General features: G+C 36.8%; 1 protein-coding gene across 7 annotated transcripts in view; it reads right to left on the bottom strand.

The window, feature by feature from the left end:
* The window catches only part of USP32 (ubiquitin specific peptidase 32), an 86,238-nt gene that overhangs the window by 11,107 nt on the left and 59,639 nt on the right, over positions 1–15,492 (bottom strand). For 6 of the 7 annotated variants that reach the window (XR_012631759.1, XR_012631760.1, XR_012631761.1 and 3 more), the window contains exons 16-29: positions 13,648–13,807; positions 11,218–11,372; positions 10,411–10,492; positions 8,565–8,639; positions 7,813–7,951; positions 7,426–7,531; positions 6,588–6,761; positions 5,884–6,058; positions 5,079–5,230; positions 4,253–4,364; positions 3,481–3,692; positions 1,864–2,048; positions 1,191–1,277; positions 207–327 (exon numbers count right to left, since the gene is read on the bottom strand). Coding sequence is in view for 4 of the 7 variants with exons in the window: in XM_074890675.1 (XP_074746776.1) it covers positions 207–327; positions 1,191–1,277; positions 1,864–2,048; positions 3,481–3,692; positions 4,253–4,364; positions 5,079–5,230; positions 5,884–6,058; positions 6,588–6,761; positions 7,426–7,531; positions 7,813–7,951; positions 8,565–8,639; positions 10,411–10,492; positions 11,218–11,372; positions 13,648–13,807 (1,935 nt within the window). In the remaining 3 variants the exon portion in view is untranslated. The remainder of the gene's footprint in view (positions 1–206; positions 328–1,190; positions 1,278–1,863; positions 2,049–3,480; positions 3,693–4,252; positions 4,365–5,078; positions 5,231–5,883; positions 6,059–6,587; positions 6,762–7,425; positions 7,532–7,812; positions 7,952–8,564; positions 8,640–10,410; positions 10,493–11,217; positions 11,373–13,647; positions 13,808–15,492) is intronic. The other variant, XM_074890676.1, reaches the window with a different exon arrangement.

The following is a 15,492-nucleotide window of genomic DNA, read 5'->3' as shown; positions in this document are numbered from 1 at the left end:
AGCTTCCCTTCCACATTATGGTCACATTAAGACATTAATTTATCTAGAATAGACTGTTCAATGATTACTGGCTTTAGTTTAACAGAAAATGGACAAAAGAAACATTGATTGTGCAAAAAAAAAAATATTGAAATTAAAAGTTTGGTGGAATGGGTTGTGCTTCAGGGCTATTAACAAACAACAAAGGGTTTGCATGGAAATTTTACCCGTTCTTGCGACGTCTGGTAGCGCAGATGGAGCGCTGTTGGATCCCAGTCTACAGCGATGTAAGCATTCCCAACACAAGCCCTATCTTCTGTGCACTCAATTTTACAGCCACGGCAAAATCTAAGTCAAAAAGTTGGATGTGGTAAGTAAACTGTCCCAAACTAAGTTTTACATTACTTCACACTCCAATTCTGCTCCTTATTTTGTAACATATGCAGCCCCAAAGTTTCAGGCCTTGCCTTCAGTGTAAGACAGGCATTTTCATAAAACAGTGATCTATGTCAGTTTGCTATTTTACTACAAAACTTTAATAGAGATGAGAAATTGAAGCAGTTGGGTGAGCGCATCCATCTACCTGTGTGTAACGCTGACCAAGCCTACCTGTGACACCAAATCTACAGTGTTTTGTCTCCACAAGTATTTTACAATATGATAATGTACTTTATTTATCTAGCTGCAAGAGACCTATTTTTTAAAATAAGCAAATGGTCTGAATACCTTCCAGCAAGAGTCTGAAAGCAAGGTCTTTGGGGAAAATTCCTAGTGTGCTTCCAGGGTGAATTTCTTACTGTCCGTTTTACTTTTTACCCTTCAAATGGCACAGGAACGAGGCAGGGTAGATGATTCACATCTAAAAGTTTTGGTTTGTATGAAAGCCCCACAAATCCTCCAAATATGTACACATATGTGCCTGCATATATACACACACGCACACAGATTATTTTGAGGGGTTAAGAGGTTTTTGATACTGTCATGTCTGTCTCCTAATTTAGTTTCTGTGTCAGCAGAGCTTTCAGCTCTCAAAGTCATAAAAGCTGTTCTACAGTGAAAGCCTGCCATGTGAGGGTTTTGGTTAAATTAGATTCTAGATTCTTATTATTTGATATTACCTCTGAATCTGAAACATCTCAGAAACGCATTACCATAAATTACATTTCTGCTGGAGTGATTCCCTTCCTTAAATCTTGAAAAGGACAATTTACCTGTACCATGGACACCAAGCACAAGAATTTCCATCCTTTTGAACTACCCTTAAGGTGAATGGATACTGATACCCCATGCTATCATCACTGAAACAGAAGAGAATGCAATATGAAACACGAGCACTCATTCAGACTGCCAATTACCTTCCTTCACTATGTTTGCCATGTTTACTTAAAAAAAACCCACCCAAAAAACCCTCGAAATTCTAATTTTTATTAGATTAAGCTATTAAACAAAACCTGCCTTTAGATCACCTAAATTTGTCAGATATAATGAATTATCAGTCACTGGATGAGAACGAACAAACCAAATCGTGTAAAGCCAATCCTTAAGTGCAGCTAGAAGGCATACTACATTTAACTGTATTAAAAAGGATTAGAAGTTATTTTTAATTACTGCCATTATTAAATTGCAGGACTCAAATGATTTCTTACGAAAACAACCCACTAAATGGAATCTGCAGGCAGAAAGCGTCTGGGGTAAAAGCACAGACAATTGTTCCTGAAGTTGTTGACATTTAAAGCTTAGTTATACATTAAAAGGCATATGTTCATTCAACAGAGGTATTATGAGAAGTCAAAACTGATAAAGATGAAGAATGAATAGATTTTCAAATCTTTTAAGTCTAAGCCAACTGTAAATTCAAGCCAAAGACTGAGATGCCAAACTCACCAGTCTTGGGCATGATTACTAGCTTCCTGAGGCGGGAGCGGGCTAGCAAGCCTGGAAACCTGGATCCACACTGCATCATACAGGTCTTTTTTCCGTGTATGAACTGTACAAGGAACAATCAGTGGCATTCCAAAGAGACTGGGACGATTCTTCTGAGATGAAAGAAAATATAATTCTGTCCGCATCTGCATATGTGAAATAAAAGAATGACTCAGATATAAGTATGCATTAACTCACATTACCATAATTACTAGGATGCTGACCTTGTTACTTATTTCAGGCTTTGGCAATTAAAATAAACCATTAATTCTATTAGAAGTACTGCATTTCAGCCATTGTTTCCAATATTAAATACTGTAAATTTTGATCATTGACTTGAAATTGCCTGAAAACTTTTTTGTATTGTATGATATTATGGCAGTGTTATTTAGGCACTAGACCACATCAAACATAAATCTGTATTTCAGCCATGTACAATATTTTGTATTTCAGGTGGTATTTCTCACATTTCCCACCACATGGTACTACTGTAATGCAGACACGCAGCTAATGATGCTAATACCTGTCCCAAAACAACCTCTGCACTAGGCAAGCTCATGTTTGCTAGAGAAAGAAAACCCTTATGTCTAAAGGAGGGACTACAGACTTGTACACAACTTATTCCAAGCAGACAAACTAACCTTTAGGCTACATCTCCCATTTATAAGAAAGATTTACCATCTCAACTTAATGACACTGAGGTACAGCAAACTGCCTTGCATAAGTTTTATACAATTAACCCTTTCCATTGATAAGATTTTTGACAATGACAAGCATGGGTTCCTGGAATAGCTTCCACAAACAACTTTTACTGGTTTTTAAGCTGTATAACTAGCAGCTTGCCATGGCTCCAAAGCATTATACCAATCACCTATGAGATTCTGCAAAACCCGAATCAAGATAACAGTGATAACAGTGGTTAGTGGCCATTACTTGAGAGAACAAAGCAAAAAACCCTCATACACACACACAGTGAAGAAGGAAGTTAACAGCCTCCTGGCCCACATCCACCAGGCTCTAAATGCCAGCAGACTAAAGCCTGGACACAGCACACACAGAACGCGTGGCTATTTGAGGTGTTCAGTCATCTGGCTTTGACATTCAGAGTTCAACTTAACTACAGATGCTTTTACAGAGAGTAGTTCACGCTAACAGAACGCCCCAGGGATGGACTATTTATCTTCACTCCGTTTCCGTATAAGAAATAAGGCTTTTGCACATAATGGGAAAGAAATGCATCTCTAGTAGCTCCTCTAATTAGAATTTTTTCTGCTCAAAGAGTCTGGAACATTTAATCAGGGAGTTAGCGAACGCCCAAGTATGCATCTCAGCGTTAAAGAACTGGGAAGCATGCCAGTACTAAGGAAAGAAAAATACACCATTAGACATTACTATTTAAATTTACAAGAGTTGTGTTTCTGTAGAACTTGGCGCTCACTTAAGAGGAAAATATATTCATGCTCTCTCTTCTTAAGAAATAAAGATTAATTTATCATATGGACATTAAAAAAATCCTCGCTGACTTTCTTTCAAAGTGTGTTACGTGAGCAATTTATAACAAACGCAAAATCTACTCACCATTTTTCTGTGGACTGCAATTATATACCCTGTACATGGACTATCAGAAAGCGAGGGCACGTGGCCGTTGAGAGTCCAGTTGGCAAGGTTACGCTCTGTTCCACATGGCACTACAGTATTTGGCATTCCGTTTGGAATTAGGGTTGGTTTAGGAAGGTCCCCATTCATCATTATGTTGGGTGCTCCATTAGCTGATGGCCCAGTTGAGACATCTGTAGGTAGACAATTACATTCTCAATTACCTTCAGTAACCAGAATTGATCATGAGATTTTCACCCTTTCCATTCTGTTCAGTGCATTTCATGAAGTATGTCCTACTCTCCTTAAGAGCAACATCTAACCTTTTACTTGCCTACAACTTTGCAAAATCAGAGCATGCAAGAGCAAAGAGTAACAGAAGCGTTTACAACCTATATATGAAACCACAAACAATAAAACCAAAACCATGCTTCCCATTTTTCATATGTCCTGCCTTAGAGTCAATCCACAAGTAATAAAATACTTTGTGTGATTGTGTCTTTAACTAAAGTAAGTATATAGCAATCTTCAGGCTGCTATCCTGGGCACGATCCTAAAAATGCGCTCACAGACCATCAGTAGGTACTGAGACTGCTCACAGCTTCTCTGTGGATAAGAACTCTAACTTATTTGTCTTTTCTTTAATCCTCACTCTTTACTTACTATTAGGAATTAAGGTTTTCTCCTGAATTTCTCCAGTACCTAAGCACTGTGCATTTTAAATGAACAGGAAAACAAAGATGTTTTCTTTTACCTGTCTGCACAGGACTTGATGCTGATGTAGGTGATCCTGGAATTGGTATTTCAAATGCACACAAAAACCCACTCACTGATAACCGAACTTTCTGGTTGTCTTGAGGAAAGTTCTTCAGTAAAAAAAGAGAAAGTTAGTCAGACATGTATACCCTTCTACCTGTGACTCTGAACACGTTTTGTTCTTTTGAAAACAGTGTATCTAAGAGCTTATCTCTCCCCTCCCATCTGCTTTCTTACACCTTTCTAGGAGGTAAAAAGGGAGCCAACAAGCACACCTTTTTGCAGAGAGTTATTAATGGTTCTCTAAAGGCACTGAGAGCACCCAGTTTCAAGCAGTTTTAGTCCTATTCAATGACAGCAAAAAAAATTAAATATATACACACACATATACATACATAGTAAAGCCAGTCATTACTTATGCCTCCAATGTCTCAACAGTGCTTAAACTCAAAGCACTTGAACTTGAGATTTATTACCTCAAGATTATTTTATCCTTTTTTTCCTAAAAATATAATTAGTAATCAATTCAACTAAATTTCTGCAAGCTTCTACACGACTATTAATTTTGTTTACAAGTGGTTTATTTTGGTTCAGTTTACTCTGATTTTAAATCTATTTAAAGCAAGCCAAATTACGGTTTAAGAATGAAATAAAAGTTAATACAGAGATAGAACTAATCTTTTTAATCACACATTCAGTTAAATTATTTCACAGTTCTTGTAAGCAAAACTTAATGTCAAAAAGAATGAAGCATGCCGCTGTACAAATAATAAACAAAAATACCAGAAGTATGTTGCAGCAATGATTAATTTTTTTTTTCTTACCTTTATATTGGAGCTATGCACTTCTGCAAGTAGAATCTGTTCTGGTTTTAGCCCACAGAGTTCACTTAACTGTTTTTTCAAACCTGTATACTTCTCATCCATGTTCAATCTCAGGCCATACCGAACAGGAGTAGTACCATCTAATTTAATTACTTTAAAGGGGAAAAGAAACACACTGGTCAGCAAACCAGGAGAGTTTTAACGAGAGTAATACATTACAGCTACTTACTTATTAGAAAGTATTTTTTTTCCTTACTTGAAGATATGATTTTTTTTTTTACCAGCCAATTTTCAAGGTCTGCACACAAATGTCAGAAAAGCTCTTGCTGCCTAAGCAGTAGAAAATGGTTTCAAAACTTGTTTCACTTTTTTATCATCTTTCCTTTTGCCTCTTTTCCAACAATGCATGGGTTCTTCATAGTATAGTTCATGACCTAGAAGGTATTTTTTGTTTGTATACTCCCCCCAACCCTTCTCTTTTGCTCTCGACAGATTTAGAACAACCTCCACAACACAGTGAACCGAAGGAAAGTTCTCAGAATCTCCATTTTACAAGTTTCTGTATTAAGTCCTTTAGTCAAGATTAAAAACGGGCCATCTATGCTGGTTTTCAAGGTTTTATTTTAGTTTAACTGTATTCCAATTAAAATTCTTGTACTCTATTATAATGGTTGTACTATTTTTAAATGTAAGTACTAACACAAACAAAATTTGGATGTTTTATAGCTGTTGAAAATCTGTTCTATATATACAATTCTCATTTTAGCACTGCCAAGTTTATAGGGAGTTAAACGCTACTACTCACCTGTAATTTCTAGGTGCATGTAGCTATCCATTGGCAAAGGCAAGGATAAAAAATTAAAAGGGTCAAATCTAACACTTATATGTCCACAAGTTTTACATTTTACTTGTGACTTCAGCTGCCCATGAAATAAATCTACAACAATGGATCTGTTTCTTCTCAGATGGTTTTCCCAGGCCTAAAATGAAGTACAAAAACCAATACAAAGTTAGAAACTGAGACTACTTGCTGGAACTACAGGAAGGAGGATATGCTGCAAGACCTTCAAAGTTTCATTGGCCTATGGAAGTCAAATTATTTCCATAAAAGTTGTTTACCAATTTCTAATAAATAGGAAGTATTTAGTTTCAACATAAGTAAAGTTATTTCAGCGAACACAATAATCAAGGTATGACATCATTTGAAGTATTTCTGAAAGGATCCATCAGGTATCTTGAAATATTTTGATACTCTCTAATTCTGAGGAACTGCCAAAATGATTGTGAAGTATCATATTCATGCTTTTATTATAATATTTAAAACTTATTTTCATTTCAAAGGTAAAATTGACTCCTTGAATCACAGACCTAACGAGTTCCCAAAGACAGTACAGTCCTGAAAGAGTATCGCCACAGACAGCCTCATCAACAACTTCGCAGCTTAGGACTATAAGGAAAAAAGAAAACAGCAAGCAAAGAAACCCCAAACCCAAAATTTTTAACCCATACCTCTGCTGCTACTTCCCAGTCTGGTCGACCATCACTGTCTTTCAGTTCAACATATGGCTTATCATGAACTCTGTTCAAATCCTCATGAAGACCATCCAAAAGAAAAGCCAGAAGCTCCTGCGAGTCTTGCTGTTGAAAGCCATTAAATCTTGGAGCATATTTTGCTATCGTCCACTACAAAAAAACCCCCCAGAAGTTATTTAACATCAGGTAACAAAAATTGTACCAATAAATCAAAATACTGTAGACAAGAGGCACGCTGTCAATGAGCACAAATTCAATTGCCAAGAGTTAAAGGTAAACCCCACGCTTGCAGAACAAGAGACCATTTACAGGCAAATGCATAATCTTTTGTCCCTAACAAGGGCTAGAAAAGTCACATCTTATACCACCACCTCTGATTCATATCAGGTAACTCCTTTGAGCTTACAGCCACTGAACCATGATTGTACTCCACAGAAAGCTGCTCAAGTCCTGAGCACCAGGACTGATGAACCCTGGGCTCCTCCAGATGCGCATCTTGCCCCTGCACAGCCCCTTCCTGAACACTTCCCCTACGCTCCTTATAGGCAAGAAAGCAAGTTCTGTGACCGGTTCGGAGCAACACACGTGATAACTGACTGCCCAGGATGTGGTCATCGGCCTCTGAGCCAATGTGAAATAATTCAATGTGAAATATACGTCCACGCATCCTTCCCTTTCTCTAGGGAAGATACTGGGTTGAGTCCCAGAACCATTACAATAAAGGTTAACATCAGGAAAAACCACATTACAAGATTTCTGCTATTCAAAGAAGTTCTTGCTTTCTACCTTTAAATAACACACATCACAGACTTACCCGCAGCTTTAACGGTGCTATATTCTTCTGAGTTCCACTCCACAACTCCTGAACCAAATCCCCATAGCACTTGGCCATGTGTCCTTTCATGCCTATTGGATTTGTCCTAGAAATCATAAAGTAATTAATACCATACTAAAATTTAAACAAAGTTCAAACATGGGGTAAACAAAGAAGGGCAAAGGCTTCTTGCTGAACTGTTTTAACTCCCAGAAACAAAAGAGGTTGTATTTTCATTTAACTAACCTAGTGTCTGCTGTATAGCTGATGGTTGGTAACACTGAGCTTAAAAGGATTTATTCATATTGCCTACTTCTGAAAGCTGAAACTCATTTTAAAGAAATGTTACAGCATCTAAAATGCCAAAGGCCTCAAATAGAAAATTACCTGTTAAGTTCATAAAGATGCCTTCCTGAGATGAAATAGCGCGTCAGAGGTTGCGTGTTACTGACACACTGGATGCTGGAGTTCATGAAACACGTGTTACCCAGATTGCTTAATCCAGTAGCACCCTTTTCAGTAGGAACTGAGAAAAAGAGAACATAATTATACCAACTGTGCAGACATGAAAAATTCAGAATGGTGTATCAGTAAAGTTAAGAATATGACCTTTTCACAGTAACCAATTCCATTTAACCTGCTCCCAATTACAAGACTGCAGCTAGCATAGATGCAACAGAGGACCAAGCCTGTTCAAAATGTCTGCTCTCTCAACAGAAATTAACAGAAATGGAGGTATTTTGTTGGATCTGATCCACCACAGACATCAGCCCAATCCATACAAACTATTTTCAGGTAAATAATTATGGTATTGAAATTTCTGGATTAATTTGTTAAAATCTTAACTATTCATTACCTTAAAAAAATCTATGGTAATAAACACAAAATCCAGAATTTGCTATGTGCCATTTGCTACTGCTGCATCTGAACATCTACAAATTTACCTATCTGTACATCCAACCCTTCCACATTTCCAGCATCTAACTTAATAAAACAGAAAGAACAAGCAAAGCAGCAGAGGCATAAAACACCTCTTCCAAGGTTAAGAGCACTTATATTAAAAATAATTGTTTCAACAAAATGCAGCCTCTTGGATTTTTCTTCTGATCACAATTCAGTTACTATGCTGAAACACTTACCTTTATGTCTGTCTATTTTACTGCTGTTTGCTATAAAAGACATCTCCTCTGGCCAGCTCATGTCTTTGTTTCGAACTAGAAAGAGATATGGTATAAGGATTTTTTTAAATTGTTTGTTACTTACTCCTGAGAGCTTATACAGCTGAAGAGGTTTAATTAAAATTTTCTAATATTTAATTGAGATTAGAAATTTGCTTATTTTTAGCTGTATTTTTCCTAGTTTTCATTTCAGTGTTTCCTAACATTATTGGAAATCATTCTAATACTGGCATCATTCCAACCATGCCAGTAACATCTTTAGAAAGCAGCCTGGAGACTTCTTTCCTGTTGGATAACAAATTTTTCAGAACTTATTCTAATACTTAATAAGGATGCCCCAGATTTGAACAAATCTATTCACTTTCTGAGTGATCACTACTATTTTTTGTTGTTACGAACCAACAAAAGATTCAAGTGTATTTCAAAATAGGGACAAATTACATGTGTTTCGAGATAAAGTGGGACAAAAAAATGCAAGCTTTGCTAAATTATCTGTACCACTGTGTTCCCATAGGATCCCTCTGTAAATCTCTATCTTGCATTGACACAAGCCATACAGCACACTGGCTTAAGGAACCTGGCTGAAGAGAGGAAAAGGGAGTTATTTTTCACCAGATCGCCTCTCACAGCGAGTTCCTCAGATGGGTGCCAAGTAGTTGTCCACGGGTAAGGCAAATGGCATAATAAATAGAGGCAGGGTGGACTGCAGCTTTCAGTGGCAGTGCTGACTTAATGCTGGTTTGTTTATTGAACTACAGCCTCAGGGTTCTGCTTCACCTGACAGAGCAAGGTGCCAGTCCCTCTCCCCTCCCTCTACAAATTCCTATTTCTTCTCTTGCATCTAGTGATTAATGCAGCTACACAGTGAACTGCATCAGCCACTCTGCCAACTTCAAATTGATTAAATATGAGTTGGGCCAAGTGGCAAAAAATGTAAGTCCATCTAGCATGCCAACCTGAGGTGTAATATTAAACTACACTAAGTGAAACTTGTACAGAAACAAGGCGAGACCCTGATCTCGCTTCTGTGATGTAAGGACAACAGTAGAGTGGATTAAGGATATAAGCTTCTGTTTCTCACATTAAAAAATTAGCCAGAAAGGTCAAACTAGTTGAAAACTCAGCTGATACGTGCACCCTGATACCTCTGACAAAGGCTGAAGGTATTTGTGACTGACGGCACTGCCTAGCGAAGCAGCACATGGCAGGAGGGTGGGACACAATAGACAAACTGAAACAAGAAAGGTTGAGATTGTTCGTGATGCCTTTTCATTGCAACAAGAGTCAGTCAAGCAGTCAAGTCCAAAGGTGTTAGGTTCTCTCCAGATGTGAAAATAACGGCAGCTTGTAATGAAAATCTTAGCAATGAACCTGACATGGACTGAAATATGCAGTTTTCTTCACCTTTTGCTTTGTGAATAAAAATATCTTCATGCAAATATCATAACCTTGTAAAATTAGTGAAAGAAAAATGAGATCATGAAAAAGGCTCAGATGCTGCACACCACTTTTGTTACATCTCTGGCATTTTAGTTATTACTGTAGGGGCAGTGGATTATTTGATGCTTTAGTATTTCTTCCTGTATTTCTTTCAATACATACAGATAAAGAGACAGACAACTGTTTACACATACTCTTCCTTCTCGAAACATTTCCAAAAATAACATATTTGGGCAGTAGGCCTATATATTTGTGTAGTTTGGGCAATTACAGAAATGGGTACTACATGCAATTTACTAACCATATATATACCCACAGAAAATTATTAATTTTTAGTATGTAAACCAATTATAGGCCCTTTTTATACCTTCTATTACTAAATGCTGCTCATCTTGGATTTTAAGATACTCCAGTCTGTGATCTTCATCATCCAACAAAGTAAGATAGTTCTGCAGGAGAAAAAATACTCCATATAGTTATTACTTCTAGATTTAAAATCCTCTGAGGATACTTTAATCTTGAAGCAATGAAATTAAAACAGTATTAACAACTTCACAAAAATGAGAGCACCAGTTTCCTACCTATGTGAATTAAATACAGTAGTTCACTGATCTCCAGAAGCATCTAGTTCAATGTTTTAATTTTATGTGGCATTTCTTTAGAATGAGAGAATTACATGCACTTCATGATTTGGAGGGATACATTCTGCTTGTTCATTGTGATTTCTTCACATACACATTTGAAAAAGATCCTAGATGGCTGCTGGCTTCTGTGCCAACATAAGCCTACAGCATCATGCATGTCAAAGAAAGGATGTATTTTTATTTCCATTTAAAAGTTTCTATGAAACTTCCTATGAAGCCTTTTAATAGGTCAACCAATTGCCAATTTTTAAATACATCACAGGATAATTAAATGTTTATCAGGCTACTAGAAAAACAAGAGATAAGTTTTCTGGGTCATTAACACCAAAATCTAAATTTCACTGCTTGGAGTGCATGAAAAACTCTAGAAAACAAGTGGCAAGAGTTTTCCACCCTGGGCAGTTAAACTGCAAAGGAAAGTTAAGTCCACTATTATTTTTTTCCTGTGGATGTGTAGTTGATAGTTTCTAGAAAATAATAAGATACACAATATTCAATAGCTGATTTCAAAAAAAAAAGACAGACATTACCTCACTATTGTACAACCAGAGGCGCATATCTTCTTCTTTTATACGTAGCCTCTGGGAGAGATATTCATGTATCTCTTTAATTGTTTGCATTCGACTAAAGCAGCCGGTGTAAGCCAACACTCTTTTTAAAGGAGCATTCGGTGAAGGTACGTTCCCTGCATTCACAATTGTAAGAAAAGGGCAAAAGATAATGTACATACCAACAGGCCAACTGAAATCAGATCAATAACAACTTACACACTACATATACTGTAAGTACTTTTTGTGAAAAAGTAGCACACAGTTCTACTGCTTCTGTTTATGGATAAAATGATGAGTTAGATCGAAAGCTAGTTGTTACTAACCCTTTGGGACAACAAACCAGCTATCACAAAGTAGATAAATTTATCTCTCTTCTAACCAAAACCTATTCGAAAATTGTTCCCCTAAGATTCTCATAGGAAATAAATAATTTAAAAGAAGTTTTAAAAGACTGGATTAATCTTTTTTTCTCTCTTAAAGAGAATCAGAAACAATAGTAATTTTCAAAATAAAGGACTTTTTTCCATGAGAATTTTCTTTCTGAGAGAAAACTGTAAGTAAAAAAAAAGGCCAAAAAAAAAAAAAATCAGTCTGACTATACTTTGAAGTAGCATGACTTTGCTTCAGCTCTTCTATGGAGATGAATGCTATTCTGTGAAGATGAAATCAGCCTGGCAATTTCACAACAGAAGTATTCTTAATAACTAAATTCCTCAAAACATATTCTGTGAAGATGCCTAGGATTTTCACCAGAGTTCCTCAACAATCTCATGTTTGCAACACAAATTAATTCCAGCAGTTGAGATTGTTGCTCTTTTCTATGATATGAGTCCATCTTTGGCACAAGAGGTGAGACCAACTTTACATGCTTTACTTTTTGAGTTTCTTCAATTTAAACTTAGGAAGTTCCCCACTTCTCACAGAGACAGGTCTGTAACATATTCATGAAAAGCTTTTATTATACAACCAAACCCAACTGGGCAACTGCATTACTTAAGCAACCAGAGAAGTGACATTGTTCTACTTTCACTGTCAAAAGAAAATAAACAGGATCATATGAAAAGATGCAATATTACATGCAATTTAACAAGCGAGTAAAACTATACTGTAATCATCTTGTAAGTCAGCAAAGCATCAGTTTTGTTTCAGTATACCAAGAAAAGTACTTATTTTTTTTAAACAAAAAAGCATTTTCTGAGATTAGGGATCAGAGGATTAGTTGTAAGATTACAGCAAGAAAGCATCTTCGAAAACTCAAAAAGATTAATAACTGATTGGACAAATAAATTAGTGCAGAGCAAAATAATTCCAAATCAAGATCAAATTTAGCACATCAGATGATTCTCTTTATTTGAATTTGGGCATTTTAGGATGTCCAAACAAAGCAGTTTCCATTTTATTAGGTCAAGTAGGAAAAATGAATTTGGGTAGCAGGCAGTTTCTGTAGCGGAACTTGATCAAGCAGGCAGCTGCTATCGTTACATTTTAGATTCTACCAAAGCAGTGAAAAATTGAGCATCTGCATGAGATTTTTAAACACAGGCTAACACTAGCAAGGCTAAAAGATTTAGTTTTCAGTAGTCAGGTGAGCCCATTTCTGGACAGATGTTACTGTGGCTGCATATATCTGTGTGTATCCAACCAAACACACATGCATGTGAACATCAGGTATTTCTTCAAACCTGTTGTGCAAGGCAAGTATGCAACTGTGCATACAAACTGGTAACGGAAAACAAATCCTGCAACACTCTTCAGCTGAAATGTGAAGCTGCCATCTAAAGATTATTCTTATAGCCCATTACTTGTACAATCTTTTGGTGAGCGTTACCACCACAATTATGGCAATTATGGCACAATTTAGTTGGATATTTACACTTGTTACTGAATTGTCTTTCCAAACTGCACCAATAATAGTCTTCATATGCCATTAATTCAATCGCTTTCTCAAGAGTATTAAATTATTTGGGGCATTAGAGCCCAGTTGCCCAACTCAGATGCAGTTGGCTTGAACAGTGATTTCATTTATTACACCCCTGTACTATCAGATACACACACCCACCCCAACACACAAATGCATCTATTCTATGGCTGCAAAATCAGCTACCAACAGGATTCAGCAGATCTGCCCTTCTTGGCCCTTCAGTTTATGCAGTGCTCAGTTCTCACTTTCACCTCACCAATCTATTTGCAGTAACTATGCAACTTAACTGACTTCCCTGAAAATGCTCCCTCATGCCTCTCCCTTTCAAGAAAAGATAGGAGGAAAGCCTTTAAATCTTTACCAAATGCTGATTGTGCCTGACAGTTGATTAGCTGGTGTACAAGCACAGTGGCAGCAAGCTTCTAGAGCTGTGGGTCTCGCTTTCTTAGAAACTGCACACTTGTATTCTTGCTGCATTCTTAAGTTACCTCTAGGTAAATGCTGAGGAAACATTCTCAGGCTCATCATACCCATATTCACCCAGATGTTTGACTGCTGCGTTCGAGTGGCAGGCTGCTGTCTCAGGAAGAGCAGATAGCGAGGAAATAACTCTAGTTCAGTCACATTTGTTTTGCTGTTTTTGATCACCTAGTAAAGATGTTTAAAACACATTTTAGAGACCGCTGTTCGAAACGGGTAGGAAATCCCAACAGGAACAGGAAGTAACGATTAAAGCAGATGGTTAAAAAAATAAACTATGTTTTACTAGGAGATGAGAAATCTTCTGAACTTCTTACGGGGTCTTAAGCAAATATCCACAGAAACAACAATTTCCTGATTCCTAAGCACTTTCTGAAGCTTATTAGTTGCAGACTGTCAAAAGGAAACACCTTATTTAGTGGAGCATAGCTTCCCGTACAACACAACATTTTTATAATTCCTGAAACAATGTGAATCTACAATCAACCTCATTAATTCAAGTCAGTATATACTTCAAAATATAAAAGTTTCACAACTGTTGAAAAAACTCACACATGCCGAGTAAGACATTTGCTCTGAACTTTTTGAACTACAGGACTGAATTAAAACCTTCATATTGTAAGAACAGACTGAAGCCTACTTCTGTCGTGTTTTGATATGTTGATAGAAAAAGCTGAAAGTACCCCAGAACATGACTTGCAGCTTTTTCAGTCACCATTTCTAAAGATTTTGCTATCTAGATCTGCCCAAACATTGACATACATAAATGGCAGGAATGTTCACTATTTTTGTGACCATGTGAAGCAGAAGAAAACACTTAAGCTTAAATTGTGAGAAGCAATATAATGCACTGAAATGCCACGGTATTAAACTTCAGTTACAACAAGAACAATAGTGATGACATTTTCTGGAAAGAAACAACACAATAGTCCCTACTGCGGGGTGGGAGACCGGGACTGTGAGTGCCTGCATACACAGTTGCAAGTAATCAAATGGTCTTCAAGAATTCAGGTGTCAAATTTGAACTTGAAGTGTCAAAATATTCCTTAATTATGGACTGAAAAGCTACAGTTTATACATACATTATTTATATTTTTTTTTCAGACAGGATACCCAAACTAATTCTCTCATTCTGAATGGAAATCGCTTTTCTAATGACCCTATTGCAAAAATCTCAAGCACATTAGTTTGTCTATGAAGAGATCTGGCCTTTTCTGGATCATAAAAGGTGTTTGTTTCCATGGAGAATGTGTGGGAGGAGGGTAACAGAAGCTGGTGAGTTTTTCACTGTAAAATAATTGTCAGTACTACAGCTAACAGACCAAATCATCAAAAAAAATCATACAGCTAATTCTCTCCCATTTCTGACACTGAGTATTTGTGACACCAACCACCTAATCTCTGCTGCTACCATCAAAAAATTCCCCTCGCTTCCTTTTTTAAAGTGTAGCTCCCGTAAGAGACTACCTGACAGAGAATAAACCAACCACTACATGGAATGAATATACTCAACAGAAATTGAAGAAACTTTCCAATGTCTCTAAGAGTGAACTGACCAAATTACATCAAAGTTTCTTGCGTCTAATATCAGCCTTTTTAATAAATTCATTATTTATAATTCAAGGCATGCCAGCTTTAGCTCCAAATGATTATGACCTGTTAATTGTTTTCCAGTATTACACACAGAGAAACAGAGAGATAGCTCAATAAATAGTGAGTAAATTATATGATTCAACAATGGCTATTGCTATATAATTACTGCTTCTCTTTCAGAAACATTGTTGCTGTTTAACTGCAACCAAAAAAAAAAAAAATCTCACTGGGATAACGGCCTAATTTTTAGTCCACTTAGT

Source organism: Strix uralensis, chromosome 20 (assembly GCF_047716275.1).
Source record: "Strix uralensis isolate ZFMK-TIS-50842 chromosome 20, bStrUra1, whole genome shotgun sequence".
Taxonomy (NCBI): Eukaryota; Metazoa; Chordata; class Aves; order Strigiformes; family Strigidae; genus Strix; species Strix uralensis.
Note: the sequence above shows the minus strand (reverse complement) of the source record. Positions and strands in the feature narration are given on the sequence as shown.